Genomic DNA, 15,222 nt, shown 5'->3' with positions numbered 1-15,222 from the left:
GTACCCCGAATCCCCCCCCCGGGGTTCCCGGCCCCCCCCCCCCCCCCCGGTCGTGTGTGTTCTCTCTCTCTCTCAAAAAAGTGCATATTATTAAACAAAGAAGGAAAATTAATAAATTAAGCATGTAATTAAAATAGAAATAAGACCAAAAAAAGGGAAAAATGCAAATAAATTAAGAAAAGAGAAATGGAAGAAAACAGTTCTTTGCCAACAGAAAAATGAGACAAATAATGGGGCAGCAGTTCACAAGTATAGTCAATAAAAAGTTCAACCTTATTAGTAACAAAAACACAATTTTTAGTCAGACATGATTAGTCCAATGTACTATCATGTTGGAAAAGACAGTCTCGAAAAATTCAGTATTTAAGGGCAATACGTCAAAGGTCAACATTTTTGGGGGGTGGGCCATTCAGTCCAGCAATACCACTTCCCATTATGTATCAAAGAAAATAACTGAACTAGACTTTAAAACCAGGTGCACTGACCTGTCCAAAATTCTGGCACTGTTCCTAATCTTAACACAATGATCTTTTTTTTTTTTTTTTTTTTTTTTTAAGATTTTATTTATTTATTTGACAGAGATAGAGACAGCCAGCGAGAGAGGGAACAGGGAGAGGGAGAGGAAGAAGCAGGCTCACAGCAGAGGAGCCCGATGTGGGGCTCGATCCCACAACGCCGGGATCACGCCCTGAGCCGAAGGCAGACGCTTAACCGCTGTGCCACCCAGGCGCCCCAACACAATGATCTTTACATACTTTTTTTTTAAACACATGATCTTTACTCTCAGTCTACTAGAGTCACCTACCCCCAGGACACAGGCTGAATCTTGTCATTCCAAAACTGTTCCATCTTTGAAATTAAGCACCGAATCGCCTTTCCTACCAGCTCTCAATAACTGTTCACTACACCTGGTCTTGCATCTCATTAAGACTTTGGTCCCTAGAGCCCCTATTTTCATTGTGATCTTTACTGCTAGCTCTATTCAGCACATGTACAGTAATGCCACTGCTTCTATCGCTTTTCTTCCTGTTAATCCCTACCTCACTTAGCTAACAAATTTTACCTTTAACTATCCAACCCCTGACCATTTATATCCAGTCTTCTAAATGCTAGAGAAAATGAATAATACCTAAACCCTCTATTCTTCTGGTTCTCTATTCTCCAAGAAGGTATTTCAAACCTGCACTCTTCTCTAAATTTGATTCCCAACACTAACCTCCCTCCTCACAGATGATCATCTTCTACTTCATTCAAAACACTGCAGATATCAGAGGAACTCACCCCCCACTTTCTGCCACCAAATATATATTTTAAATTTATATTATATTATTTTGGCATCCAGATCCACCTAATCTCCTTCTCACTTATTAAATGAAAGAGACATCCCTTTCTTTCCAACCTAATTCTTTCCACCTGTCCCCTGGTTCTCCCTCCAGTGTTCTCCAGTACCTTGCTAGATTTATTGTTTCTTACCCTCCCCAGCTGTATTTTCAACCTCTCCCTCAAAGCCAGTTCATTTCCATTCACACTTAAACAGACCCAATTTTCTGTCATCTTAAAAACAAAACAAAAACTTCCCAACTCCCCGTATCTCTTGCTAGCTACACTCTCCTCCCCTTAGTCTCAGGCATTTTTCAGACGATATCGGGTGCATTCAAGGTGGTATGGCTGTAGACTCAGGTATTTTTCAAAAAATTAACTACACACACTGTAGTACTTACTCGTAACACCACACCTATTACTCAACTATACAGCGCTGACAGAAGAATGGACTTCATTCTCACTCTGTTGCTTATTTTCTCCCTATCCCCACGATTCCATAAGACTGCTCTTACCAGTATCACCAAATTCAGCAAAAATCGTAACCAGACACTTCTTAGTCCTTCCCTACCTTACTTGACTTGTCACGTTAAACCGTACTGACCTGTCTTTCCGGTTCAAACTGCCTTCCTTTGGCTTCCATAAGGCCATACTCTTCTAGATTTCCTCCTCTCTGTTCACTGCTTTGTGAAATCCTCTTCCTTGGCTAGCCCTTTAAGTGCTACTCAGGGTTATACCCAAGGCTGCCTTTTGTTCTATGTAAAGTTCCCAGATAATCCGTTTCCTTTAGTTTTAATAACCATCCATGTGTCACTTCTTAGCCCTCTCCTTAACTTTGGCCGTGCATACGTAAGTCTCTACTCAACAACTTTACTGGCTATCCCATAGGCATTTCAACCATAATATATTTGCTGAAAGATGGCCTCTAGACTGGTTAGTCTGAATCCTCACCTGATCACATTGAACCCACTTTAAAACAGCTTATAAAGAAAGGTCTTTCTGGAAGCTGCAAAAAAAGAAGAGGTAGCACCTCTGCACATGGCTTCTCTTGGGAAAGTTATGACCAGCAACAGATACCGTTATGTCCTCTGTGCTGAGCACCACGCCAATGCTCCAAATCCATTAAGTAGTAAACAGGATGGATCTAGAATTGATCACCACAGTCCCAATAAATAACCAAGGCTATGCTTTCATTTTGCTAAACTTTCATTTGGCTGTTTATTTCCCCCTAAAGAGTGAGAGTTTATCATCAACCCAATCATCAATAAAGCATTGTTAACAATCAAGAAATCAAACTTTTCCCTAGCCACATACTTCTCTTATGAAATTGTGTGATTTTAAAAGAAAACTACACTCTTTATCTAATATTAAACATGGTTGACATGGCTTCCCCCCCAAAAAGGGGGAGGCAATCACAGTAATAATAGTCTCTTAAAAAGTGCCAACATAAAAGCTGATCAGTTATCCTTTTTCATCCCATTCCCATGAGGTGCTTGTCTCTTCTTCCACATTCCTCACATGAAATCATTCATCCAGTGGTTTCAACTTACCATCTAATTATTCCCCAATGGGAATATTACATTGCATCCCCTGGCACTACCCTAGTTCAGGCCAATAACCATTAAAGTAGTCTTTCCTATTCAACAAATTTAAGTTGCATGTTTCAGGTGTCAAAATGTCTTACCAATTATATCCCCATGACAGTAACCTCAGTTTTCTTTCACAGCACTTTTGCACAAGATTTCTAGGACTACAGGTTGTTGATTAGGTTAGCAATTGAATATTCATATGATAACCCACCTTCCTCAATGTTACAGTATAGTTTCCTTATTTCTGCCGTAACTGTGTTGTTCCTTATTACTGTCATAAGTAGTAAAAAAAAATTATGCAAGCTTTAATGGGTAGCCCTGAAATACAGAGGCTGAATGAGTAACAGCTCATGGGTGCTATGTACTTAGCACATGGCAGGCAGTATATGAAGAACTTCACAATATTTAACTCATTTAATCTGTGCTACATCTTTTATTTGAATCCTGGCTAGTTACTCATGTGGAAGTTGATATTTGTGAGCACTGACGCAGGCAATTTTGAGGCAATCTGACAGCCTTTGATACAATAATTCTACATCTAGAAATCAACGCTAGACATGTTCACACAAATACTTCAAAGATACATGAACAAAATATGTGTACCACACTACTGTTTATAATACTGAAAACAACTCTAAACATTCAATGGTAACATACATTGTTGTACATGCATTCATTTGAGTATAATGCAATACAAGAACAATCACTATATGTGCAAGGTATTCATTGAATGCATGCACATATGAATAAATGACGTACTTACAATTATCTTTAAGGAGCAAAAGCTAGTTATTTTTTTTAAAAAAAGACAGTGTAGTTATGTTTGTTACATATAGATTAAAAAAAAAAACAAAACATGTCTAGCAGCATCCATAGTGGTTATTTGGAGCGGAAGCATAAAGCCTTCTGCTTTTTTATACTTTACTATCTATAACAAGCCTGGATTATTTTAGTAATTTAAGGGAAAATTTAAAAAGTTTAAAAGAAAAAAAAATCATCGCACCCCCTCCTGACCATTGCTTACTAATATTATACAAGAATACTCTGCAATTTTGACAGGAGTCTTCATTAAAAAAGAAAAGTCTGGGGCGCCTGGCTGGCTCAGGTAGTAGAGCATGCGATTCTTGATCTCGGAGGTCTTGAGTTTGAGCCCCACGCTGGGCACAGAGATTACTTCGAAAAGAAAAAGAGAAAGGTCTAAGGCAGCAGTCTGATAACTAAGCTAAATTTTGAAAAATAGTAAGAGCAACCAAAATTTGCCAATTAACCATTAGCAAAAGGAGAGTCCCAAAGCAAAAGGATTTCACAGATCTACACGGTGGTTAATGCATTTATTTTTTGATTCCTTGGGTGGTATCCTTCCATTTGAAAAAGTGGCATGCACCAAGGAGTATTTCCTGGATTCCTCCCCCAAAGTAGGCTCCCACTAATTCTAAAAATAGAATTGATTATAAAGAATCATCTGACTCTAGTACAACAAGAAAAATCTTCCCACTAGACTCAAGGAATGAAAGAATGTAGCAAAAGAGATCTTTTATTACTGAGAGTACAGTATTAATAATGTGTGAATAGACAGTAAATAAAAGCCATCAATTCTCAAATTATGATCCAAAAGGCTATGATTTTAAAATATAATTTGAGGGGGCATGTGGGTGGCTCAGTCAGTTAAGCTTCTGCAGATGTCATGATCCCCGCCTCGGGCTCCCTGCTCAACAGGGAGCTTGCTTCTCCCGCTCCCTCTGGTGTTCTCTCTCTCTCTCACTCGCTCTCGAATAAATAAATAATCTTTGAAAAAACGTAATTTGAAATCCAGAATCTATTTTTCCCACAGAAACTATGATATTTAGGCTCCTACGCCAAACTATTCATGCCAATTTAATCTACACTAAAATATATTCTTAACAGTATGGTTTCAACAAGATTAAAACAGACACACACTTTGAAAACTAAGTAGAAAAGTAGAAATCTCAAGATACCTGTAACTTTTAAAGTTTCTATACAGGCAGAAAATGGAACTTACACACTACAAAAAAGCCATCTACCTAATTCAAAAGTGTGAGGGGGAGAGGAGAGAGGGAGTGACAATTTTTATGTATCTGCTGAAGTATTTAGGATCTGTTCCTATATATTAGTCATTTGTAGCCAGTCTACCTTCTCTGCTAGAAAAGGTTTATGTAATGTTTAAAGGGGTTATAAAGTTCATGAATTATAAAATTAGCTCTTGGAGACACTATATAAGGAATTAATCCAAACTTACAGGGAACAGATGGTGTGATGTCCTTCAGCAGGATTCTGTGCTATGACAGGCTCAAATTTAGCACATTTCTTTCCAAAAGTAACAGAAATTTTATATATTACCTATCAAATCATCTCATAATTTCCAAATTAAAAAAAAGAACACCGCTCTTAAAAACTGAAATTGCTGATTATATCAAGTTGACACAATGAGAGGATACCACATCCACACAAACCTTTTTTAGAGAAGACAGTGAAAACATCGATGAAATTAATGGAAAACCGATGAAAGCAGGATTTGTTAAAAATTGCATGTTTATTTTTAATTTCACAATTCACGAAAAATTTTCAGATCCATGATCTCATTTGATTTTCACATCAACACTAAAAGGCAGGCAAATTATTATTACTCCTATTTTACTGAGAAAAGAGATTTAAGTGCTCAAGGACACAGGATAGATACAAAATGGGAAATAACTCACCCCTAAGTTAGCAGTAGTGTGATGGATTTGAAAGAGAACAAGATGTAAAAACAAGTAAACAGACTCAAGAGCTACCCTAAAGTGAAGAGCTGCAGCCAAAAAGGGATATGAGACAAGGGAGGGTTTTTTAAGATGGGAAAAATGTTTGAATATTCTAGAATGGAAAAATCAATGAGGCAGAAGAGAAAAGGAGAACAGATGGAGTGAGGTCCTTCACAGACGACCAAGTATAGGGTATAGTGGAAAAGTAGAGGGACCAGCCTTAGCAACACCCATAATACATGCCAACCCCCAACCAAAAGGAGACTACAGTAGGTACGTAGCTCTGGTAGGACTCTGCAAAAGTTCTGTCCCAACTGTTTCTATATTCTCAATAATATCTAAAATCTCAATAAATTCTGAAAGCTAGGTTATCAGCTGAAAATAAGGACATTCAATGAAATCTGCTCATGACAGTGGAAGAGTAAATGGACAGACTAGTGAGGTGTACTAGTGAAGTACACTTAACAAGCAGTACAAAGGGCCCAATTAAAGCTAATGTTCATGAATTTTAAGTGAGACAAATCAATGTGGCTATGTGTTTGTCTTCTAGCTACACAACTGCAAGCACAGACAGAACTGAATTTAATCACATTTGGGGTTTTCCAAGCAAAAACAATGAAGTGAGAGTGGGACCATGTTGTCAAGCATGGTCATGGTTTTATGTGTATGCTCTCAAAACCGTAAAACCTTCCAAACAACCATATGAGGTTAGTAATTCCAGTGGCAGTACTCTCATTTTTAAGATGAGGAAACAGGCACATAATTGGGTAACTTGCCCAAGGTCACAGAGCAAGTGCTACAGCCAGGATTGAAATTCAGGCAGCCTGGCTCAAGAGACACACTATGCTGACCCTTGCAAGAGAGTGATTATAATCACTAACCCTATTTTAGCTGGGCAAGAGTAGAAGCAATAACATGAAGGGAGGGCCAGCAAAAAGAAGTGTGGATCAAATGAATTATAAGTCTCATTAGAACTGGAATCAGAGAAAAGGTAAAGTAGGATACTAAAAACAGATTACTGGGGATGGCGGAATAGCTACAGTTACTGGTAATAAGATCTAGTTACCAGTCATGGGACTGAATAATTGAAGTAGCGTAGAAGGAGAGATCATTGGATGAGAGATTAAAAAATACAAGACCAGGGTATGAGCAAAACCATCTTTCACAGATACTGAAACTACCAAAGTCATTGTGTGATGGCAGCAAGTTACTAATTATATTGGCATTCATTTCTTCTTTTTAAAACATACACTACTGCACTATTTTCCACAATTCTGGTGTGGATATCTTTTTTAAAAATGTCTATCACATGCTTTTAACACAGAGATAAAAGCAGCTACATCAGGGAAAACGACAATGTCAAGATAATTAATATATGTACCTAGTCACTATCTATGTTTCCTCATTTCCCATTCATTCCTCAATCCCCTCAAACATAACTTTAGGCCCCACCATTCCATGGAGATTACTTGTCAAGGTAACTAATAACCTCCAAGTTATCAAAACCAAAGGGCATGTCTCTTGAATTCTCAAGCATTAGACACATTTGATCCTCTCCTTCTCCTTGAAACATTTTCTTTTCTTGGATTCTTCCTACCTGAAAGACTGTTCCTTGACTGACCTCTTCACTACTCAATCTCCACATGAAATTTCCAAATCCAGGCTTCAACTCCAGGCCCCATCCTATTATCTAGCTATATTCTCACCATGGTTCTTCAATTCTAGTAGAATACAATTAATTACATATAGTGGATAATTTAGGGTTCAAATTACACAAGCAATGGACATTGAAAAAGACTGCTAGATGATCGATTTCATCCGGTCCCATCGACTGAAGTCACCACATATGCTGCCTATTGTTGGGGCTCTATCTCCAACCCAAACTTGTCTCTGGAATCGAGATTTGTAACAAATCTCCTTGTCACCTTTACTTGAATGTTTAATAGGCTTCTCAGACTTAAGCCTTGAGATCCCACTGCAACCCCAAACCTGCTCCCTTCCCAGCCCTCTACATCTCAGGAAAGACCACAAGTATACACACAATTTACACAACCAAAATCTAGGCTTAATCTTCAATTTCTCAATTTTCCCCACTCCAACCCATCAAAAATTCTCTCAACTCTATCCTCCCAAACACATCTCAAATCCATCCACTTTTCTTCTTATCTGTGGCTCCTACTTCCCTAGCTACAGCCTTGACTGTTTAAGCCTAACTGGTCTCCCTGCTATCCCTCTTGCTCATCCTACTATCCATTTTCCAACTATAACATTTTCCAGTCAAAGTAACCTTTAAAATCATAAATGTTTCTCTTCTGCTTAAAATTCCCAAAGGCTTCCTATTTTACCTCAAAAACCCCCAGCTCATTGCAAAGTTCTATAGGCTCTGGCCCCTTGCCTAACTCTGATCTATTACCTCTCCTCTCCCTCACCTACTAGATACAGGCATTTTTTGAGTCCCAAAACACACAGCTAAAGGTCTTTCCCTACAGAAAACACTCTTCCCCATCTGAGTACTTATTATTATTCAGATCTCAGTTTAAATGTCACTGTATTCAAAAAGGCCTTCAGTGACTAGTCAATTTAAAAGTAGCCACCCAGTCATACACTATCACATTACCTCACCCTATTTCAATTCTCTACATAGCTCTTAGCATTATCTGGTTATTAAAATTTGTGTTCTTTTTTAACAGATTTATGCCATTGTAATACATGCACCGTAACAGGACTGAATGTTTAGTAAGTACCAACAAATACTGAAGAAATGAATCAACATGCAAATACTGAGGGATCACTAAAACAATGTATTCAATTCATTCAAAAGATGTTTTTTAAATGCCCACTATGTGCTAGATATAGGAAGAGCAAAAGTCTGGCAGAAACCAGAGCCGATTTCCCAGGTACTTCCCGTGTTATGTTTTACCAATATGCCAAGAAACCTCAATTTCATCTCTATGATATAGTTTTTTAAAGGTTTATTTATTTTAAAGAGAGAGAGCATCTCAAGCAGACTCCCCGCTGAGTACACCGCCCAATGCGGGGCTCCATCCGGGACCCTGACATCGTGACCTGAGCTGAAACCAAGTCAGACCCTCAACAAACTAGGCCACCCAGGTGCCCCTGTGATACAGTATTTTAATATTTATTACTCTTAATGTATTAATAATCTAGGAAACTTCTATAATAAAGTACTATCTCTAGTACTACTATATTAAAATATAATAAACCACAATAGGAACAAGTTGCTAATAAATGATGGCTAACAAATACCATATACAGAACAAGTACTAAATATTTTACAGCATAATCACCAATATTATATAAATAAACCAAAAAGCAAGGTAATTCTTTACACATTACTATATAGTACACTAAATGTGCTACCTATAATAACTAAAACAACTCTTTACAGTTCTTTTATCCAAAACTTCCAACGGATACATACAACAGCTTTGATGTCACTTATATACTATTATAATTGCATTTCAGCTTGTTCATTTAAAGTCTAATCTCAAACTTACTCTTGTTTTTCCACTTACTGAAAGCACAAAACAGTGACAAGGGTCGGAATACTGAAGAATTAAATCTGAATATCACATACTCTTTCTTGTCATCATTTTTAGTGGTAGAATAAAATCTGCAGTGTATTACGATCATCTCAATTTTTGGTTTTTAATATACCTTTTTTTTTTAAAGATTTTATTTATTTATTCGACAGAGATAGAGACAGCCAGCGAGAGAGGGAACACAAGCAGGGGGAGTGGGAGAGGAAGAAGCAGGCTCATAGCGGAGGAGCCTGATGTGGGGCTCGATCCCACAATGCCGGGATCACGCCCTGAGCCGAAGGCAAATGTCCAACCGCTGTGCCACCCAGGCGCCCCTAATATACCTGTACTTAATTAAGGGTTGAAGTAACCACGAAACAAAACTAAGTGACTCTGGATTTGAGCTTTAAAAAAAACCGTGTATTCCATTTTCCTCTCTGTGTCCATCCAGTACATCACCACCTTTCAGAATTTTTAAGACATTTATACAAGTAGCAGTCTATTAGACATCACAGAATGCTTTACAGAGATTAAATTTCTCCCTATTTTTTTTTTTTACAGTAAATCTCTTTAAAATAAAACTTCACACAATTAAGAATATTCTCTTTTAGCAACGGTCTTCCCATCCAACCTTCTCATTTTGTTTCTGTATTGTTTGATGATAAGAGGAGATAGATTACTATTATAATAGTAAAAAGATTTGAACTGATAAGACTAAAGATGGTGCATGGGAATGGTCAAGTAAATGATACAAAATGGCTAGTAAGTGTTAAGAAAATTTTGGCAGCTGTAAAAGGGGAAGAGGACTTTCAGCATTCAAAAACTAAAGCAAATACAAACAATATAAAAACAAATTCCATTGCTTTCCCCACTTTATACATCTAGTCTATAGCTTTTGAGCCACTAGGTCAATAAGGCTCCCAAAGACCCACCACATTCCACATGTGCCTTTATTCCGCCAGTGCTGACACTCAAAAGACCGCTAAATATATACATGTTCAACAAATGAATCACTCCCATCATTCCTCTTATCTTAGTCTTTTTTGCATTCATTTTTGTTCCTTTTCATCTCAAACTCATGAGAGTTTCTATACTGGCCACTTCCAACTTACTTAATTTTCTTAGTTCCTTCTAGGTAAAAATCAAATAAGGTCAAACCTTTCAGTAGCCAAAATCAAGGTCTAGGAGAGCAAAAACTGTTCATTTTATGTGGCTCTCCCTACAGGTCTCACTAAAATGCTATTTTCTCCCATTTTAGATCTATTCCTAATATCCTTGGTTACCTAGTTTCCACAACAAATTAAAAAACAGGACACTTAGAGTCTCCCTGTATTATTTTAACCTTGTTTCTTTTCTTACAGGAATTTTACCTAAATACTGTATCAAAAATAGATATTTAAAAAACCACTATAAACATTTTTGAAATTTAAGTCCATTAAAATGCAATCCCACAAGTGGCACCTGGCTAGCTCAGAGGGTAGAGTGCAGGACTCTTGATCTCAGGGTTGTAAGTTCAAGCCCCACATTGGGTACAGACATTACTTCAAAAAACAAAAACAAAAAAGCACAACTTAAAAAAAAGAAAAAGAAATTCTACAAGTTATTTTAATGTAAATGCTCCACACACCACTAATTAAATGTCTTCATTTCTTGCTCCAGAATAACAGTTTTTATATTTATATAAGTAGGAACAAAAATATATTTAGACAAATAGGAACAAAAACCTGAAGCCACTCTCTGTAACAATGGTCTTTCTGAAAATACACTTTTAGAAGTGTATTTATAAATCATATAGCTGAAGACATTCCTTGAAAATAAACTGGTAAACAACAAATACAGTGAGGAATATATACAAATACAGTATTTGCTCTAAGATAATCAATGCACGAAGTGCTGAAAGTGCTATCCAAATATCATAGAAAATTCAGTGGAGCTGTAGTAAAGTTACTGCATAACTTCGATAAACCCACAAGTATTTACAAAAACCTCCTTTAGGTTTCAATAATTCTGGAGTTAATCCTGAATACTCTAAGCTGGTAAAGTTCCTGCCGTACCAGTATTACTGCAAAGAACCAAAGTCAAATAGACATTTTATGAAAAGTTTTGCCTGAAAACATTAAACAGATGGCTGCACTTTAAACTTCATCCTTTATTAGTACACACTCAGCAATTTAAAAAAAAATCAAGAATTTGACTTCTATTAGTTATATCAATCCACAGAGCATTGTCAATTACTTCTGAGGACACCAAAAAGTTTCTCATCTATAATTGCTATCTTCTGTACCTTTAAAAATTTATCACAAAGCATACGTTCACATATTCTTGCAATAAAATTGTTTTGTGCCACAGTTCCAAAAAGACTGGGACCAATGTTTCTTAAATAACTGAAGAGGCACAAAACTTCAGATTAAATAAGACAGGTAAAACATAACACTATATCCTCACCCAAAGGTATCTGTTGATGAACGACTGATTTCATTTACTGACCACCAACTAAATACTATTTAATCCGAAAGGCAGGTACATACCAAATAAGTTACAGAGGCACAAATGGAACTGATCTATTTAACACCAAGACCCCTGATCTCCACCAAAACCAGAATCAACTTTTTTTTTTTAATACAGATGGGGAGAAAGCAGCTGGTTTAAACTAAATATGACAATCTTAACGATGTACAGAACTACAATTCCAAAACAAAAGCAGATATACACCGGTGGCATATTTAGATTCTCGGCGTAAAGTTGTACTGACTTCAACACAGTGGCTCTTTTTGCAGTCACAAATACAGAAGATGGCACGAGAACCTACCACGTGGACTTTTGAAGTGTTCAAGGGTTTAATGGAAGAGATTCAAAGTTTTTATTTTCTTTTTTTCTCCCCTGAAATGCTATTATTTGGGGGCTGGGGGAAGAGTGCAGGGTTTCCAGTACCTACATTACAAGACTTCTAACACAAGAGGAGTCATTAATTTGGAGGTGAGTTTGAGCCCGGACATGAAGGGCTCTAACACAAAAATCTTCACCACCAAAGAGGCCTGGAAGTGCAGCCTACGTATGGGTGTGGGCTCGGTGGCGGGAGAACTGCGGCTACACGATTCAAAATAGTATATGCGAATAAAAGGGTTACCACCAATTCTGGGGAGGAGGGGGCAAATAATTCAACACCCCTCTCCACTCACCTTTCACTCTGCGGCTGACGGAACCCAGTATTTTTTCTTAAAGCTCATTCTCTCCAGTTACCACCTCCTAGACTTTAGCGCCTAACCCGCTCCACGCAGGGATAGTGACGACGCCTACATCTCCCTCCCGCACCTAAGGACCCAGAGAGGCCGACTCCATCACCGAGGAATCCTTGACCTCCCCTCCCCCTCTGGCCCCACTACCGAGAGATGCCCAGGCCCAGGCCTCCTGTGCCCCGCGGCCGTGTGCTCCACGCCATCTGCCACCAGGCTTCGGCTTCCGTCCGCTGACTGCTTCCCCTTACTCCGGCCACAAAGCCCGCGGCCAACTCTGAAGGCCCGGGTGGGCCTCAGGCCGCCGGGGCCGGGACCCAGGGCCCTGACCAGAGCCAGCAGGCCTTATCCAGCGCCCGAGGCCCGAGCCCCACGCTCGCCGCGCTCTCCCGGGTGTGCTGAGGGCTCTCCCCACTCTGCCGCGCTGCGGGGCCCTGCTCGAGGCTGAGGCCCCGGCCCAGCGCACAGAACCGCCACGCCGCCCACCGCCCAGGCCCGGCGGGCCACTTGCGCTCCCNGCCCCGCCCGGGCCCCAAGCTCCCAGCCGCTCGCACCGTCTCGTCGGGGTCGATGTCGATCTTGAAGGTCTGCTGCTGGAGGGTCTTCAGGGTGACCAGCATGGTGCCGGCGCGCAGCTCCGCTGCTGGGCCTGCTCCGGGTGCTGGCCGCTGGGCGGGGTCTGTGGCCTGGCGGGGCCCCGGGGTCGCCCGCGCTCCTCGCGTCCTCGGGAGGAAGGCGGTGGGGGTGGGGGCTTGTCACATTCGCCCTGCGGAGCGGCTTCTCCCCCAGCCCTGGACCCAGGCCGCACCGCTACCTCCGCGACTGCGGCCTTCCTCGCGAGTTCTGGCCGCCGTGCTTCCTCACGCGCCCGGCGCCGGCCACTGAGTCTGCAGGAGGCACGAGGGCCTCTGCGAGACAAGCAGAGAATCCGCTAGCTCACCACAGGCTGGTGGCCGCCATCAACGTGACTCGCCGAGACGCACCCCCTCCCCCACCCGAAAAAACCTGGGGGATGGGGCCGGGCTGGCGAAGCGCGCAGGCGTAGGGTGCGGCGAGGCTGTGCGCAGGCGCGGCCAAGAACTCCGCCCCGGAATTGGGGCGGGGCGGATTGCGGCTCTGGAATGTCGGCGGCCTGGATCGGGCGCGCGCAGGCGCAGTCAGTAGGCTTCTGGAGGGCTCTCGGGGCTTCCTTGTGGCGTCTGCAGCCGGGGGTTCTCCCGCCCGCCGCTGCTCCGCCTACATCCAGACTCCTCCCGGCTGGCTGAGTTGCGCAACCCGTAGCCGGGGAAGCGCTACGTGGAGACCGCGCTAAGTGGATGCCGAAGTCTGAAGCTGGGGAACTGGAGGGCGGTAGGTTGGGGCGGGGTTTAAGAGAAAGGCTTGTGGTAACCACGGTACTGGGCCGGTGCTTACCCAGCGCTTGCTGTGTGGATGAGCCTTTGTGGTGGAGACTCTGATTCTTCAGTCCTGAGAGTACAGATCCCAGTGCCGGACTGCCTAGGTGGACCTTGGGCCTAAGTAGAAGGACGAATAAAGGAGGTCAAGCTCTCTCACTCGTCCGTGGACAGAACTGCCCAGTGTCGAGTCACCGAGAAGTAAAAGTCACGGTTCTGGAAACTGGATACATAACCCCTGCCTCTCACCGCATCTTCCTCCTCTCCCTGGCTCTTGGGGTTGTTGGTGGGTACTAGGTACTTGCTCCCGCCTAAAGGCCTGCGTTTGCATTGCTGTGCCCGCTTCCGAGTACTCTTTACCCAGATGGCCGGGTGGCTCACTGTCTCGCCTCCTTCAACTCTTTGTTCAAATGTCACCTTCTCAGTTAAGTCTACCCTGATCCTTGGCTTAAAACCGCAACTTTCCTAGCTCTATTATCCTACTCTGTTATCTCCGTAGCATTCATCATCTTCCAGTTACCATATAATATAGATATTTATTATGTCATCTTTTCCTTCAAGCCCAAGACTGAAGCTGCACAAAGGCGAGGATTTTGTTGTGTTAACTGATGTATCTCTAGCATGGAGAAACGTGCCTGACATCAGGCACACAATAAGTATTAGTGGAATGGGTAAATATGCTTCCAGTTCCTATTCAGTAAGGTAGGAATAATAATAGCACTCAACTCCATTGATTATTGGAGGGGGGTATTGAATAATGTATGTAAAGGCAAGGAACATAGAATCCCATAAGGAGTTGGCTATTTGTAGTATGCCCATTTACAGATAAGAAAAGTGGAATACAGTAATGTGCTTGGAGTCACCCACCTAGCAAGTGACAGATCCAGCATTTTAACCCAAGCAGAATGACTCTAGAGCATGTGCTCCTAGGTGCCGGGCTCTTCTGCCTCTTAATAAGGTACCATGTGGCACATTTGACATAAGGTGGTTCAAGTATAAAGGAAAGTACAGTTAGATCACTAACCATGTGACCAGTTGCAAATTACATATCTATGCCATCATCCTGATTGATACAGTGTCACTGTTTGGTTTTGCCTGTATTTAAGAGCTCAGATATAATTCTTCCATGGAACTTCCCATGACCAACTTCTATCTCCACTAACCTGGCATTTCCCCTTTCATAGCACATATCTCCCTCTATTGTAGTTCAGTATCTAATCCTCTGCCCTCTGTATTTCTGTATATCTACTGTTAGTCACCAGGTGATCTCATCTTGTCCTTTATTTTGAAATACCTCCAGCCTGGACCTGTCCCCTTAGCTGTAGATAAAATTAGCCGGTTGCCTACACAATACCTTCACTTAGAGTATAACATGCGTCTAAAGC

General features: G+C 41.1%; 1 protein-coding gene across 3 annotated transcripts in view; it reads right to left on the bottom strand.

Moving 5' to 3' along the window:
• Window positions 1–13,461, bottom strand: part of RAD23B (RAD23 homolog B, nucleotide excision repair protein) — a 49,553-nt gene extending 36,092 nt beyond the window's left edge. For all 3 annotated transcript variants that reach the window (XM_002916443.4, XM_034664230.1, XM_034664229.1), the window contains exon 1: window positions 12,998–13,461. In XM_002916443.4, the coding sequence (XP_002916489.1) occupies window positions 12,998–13,063 (66 nt within the window). In that variant the 5' untranslated portion in view covers window positions 13,064–13,461. The remainder of the gene's footprint in view (window positions 1–12,997) is intronic.
• Window positions 13,462–15,222: the final 1,761 nt, after the last annotated feature.

The sequence above is a fragment of the Ailuropoda melanoleuca genome, chromosome 7 (assembly GCF_002007445.2).
Source record: "Ailuropoda melanoleuca isolate Jingjing chromosome 7, ASM200744v2, whole genome shotgun sequence".
NCBI classification, from domain to species: domain Eukaryota; kingdom Metazoa; phylum Chordata; class Mammalia; order Carnivora; family Ursidae; genus Ailuropoda; species Ailuropoda melanoleuca.
Note: the sequence above shows the minus strand (reverse complement) of the source record. Positions and strands in the feature narration are given on the sequence as shown.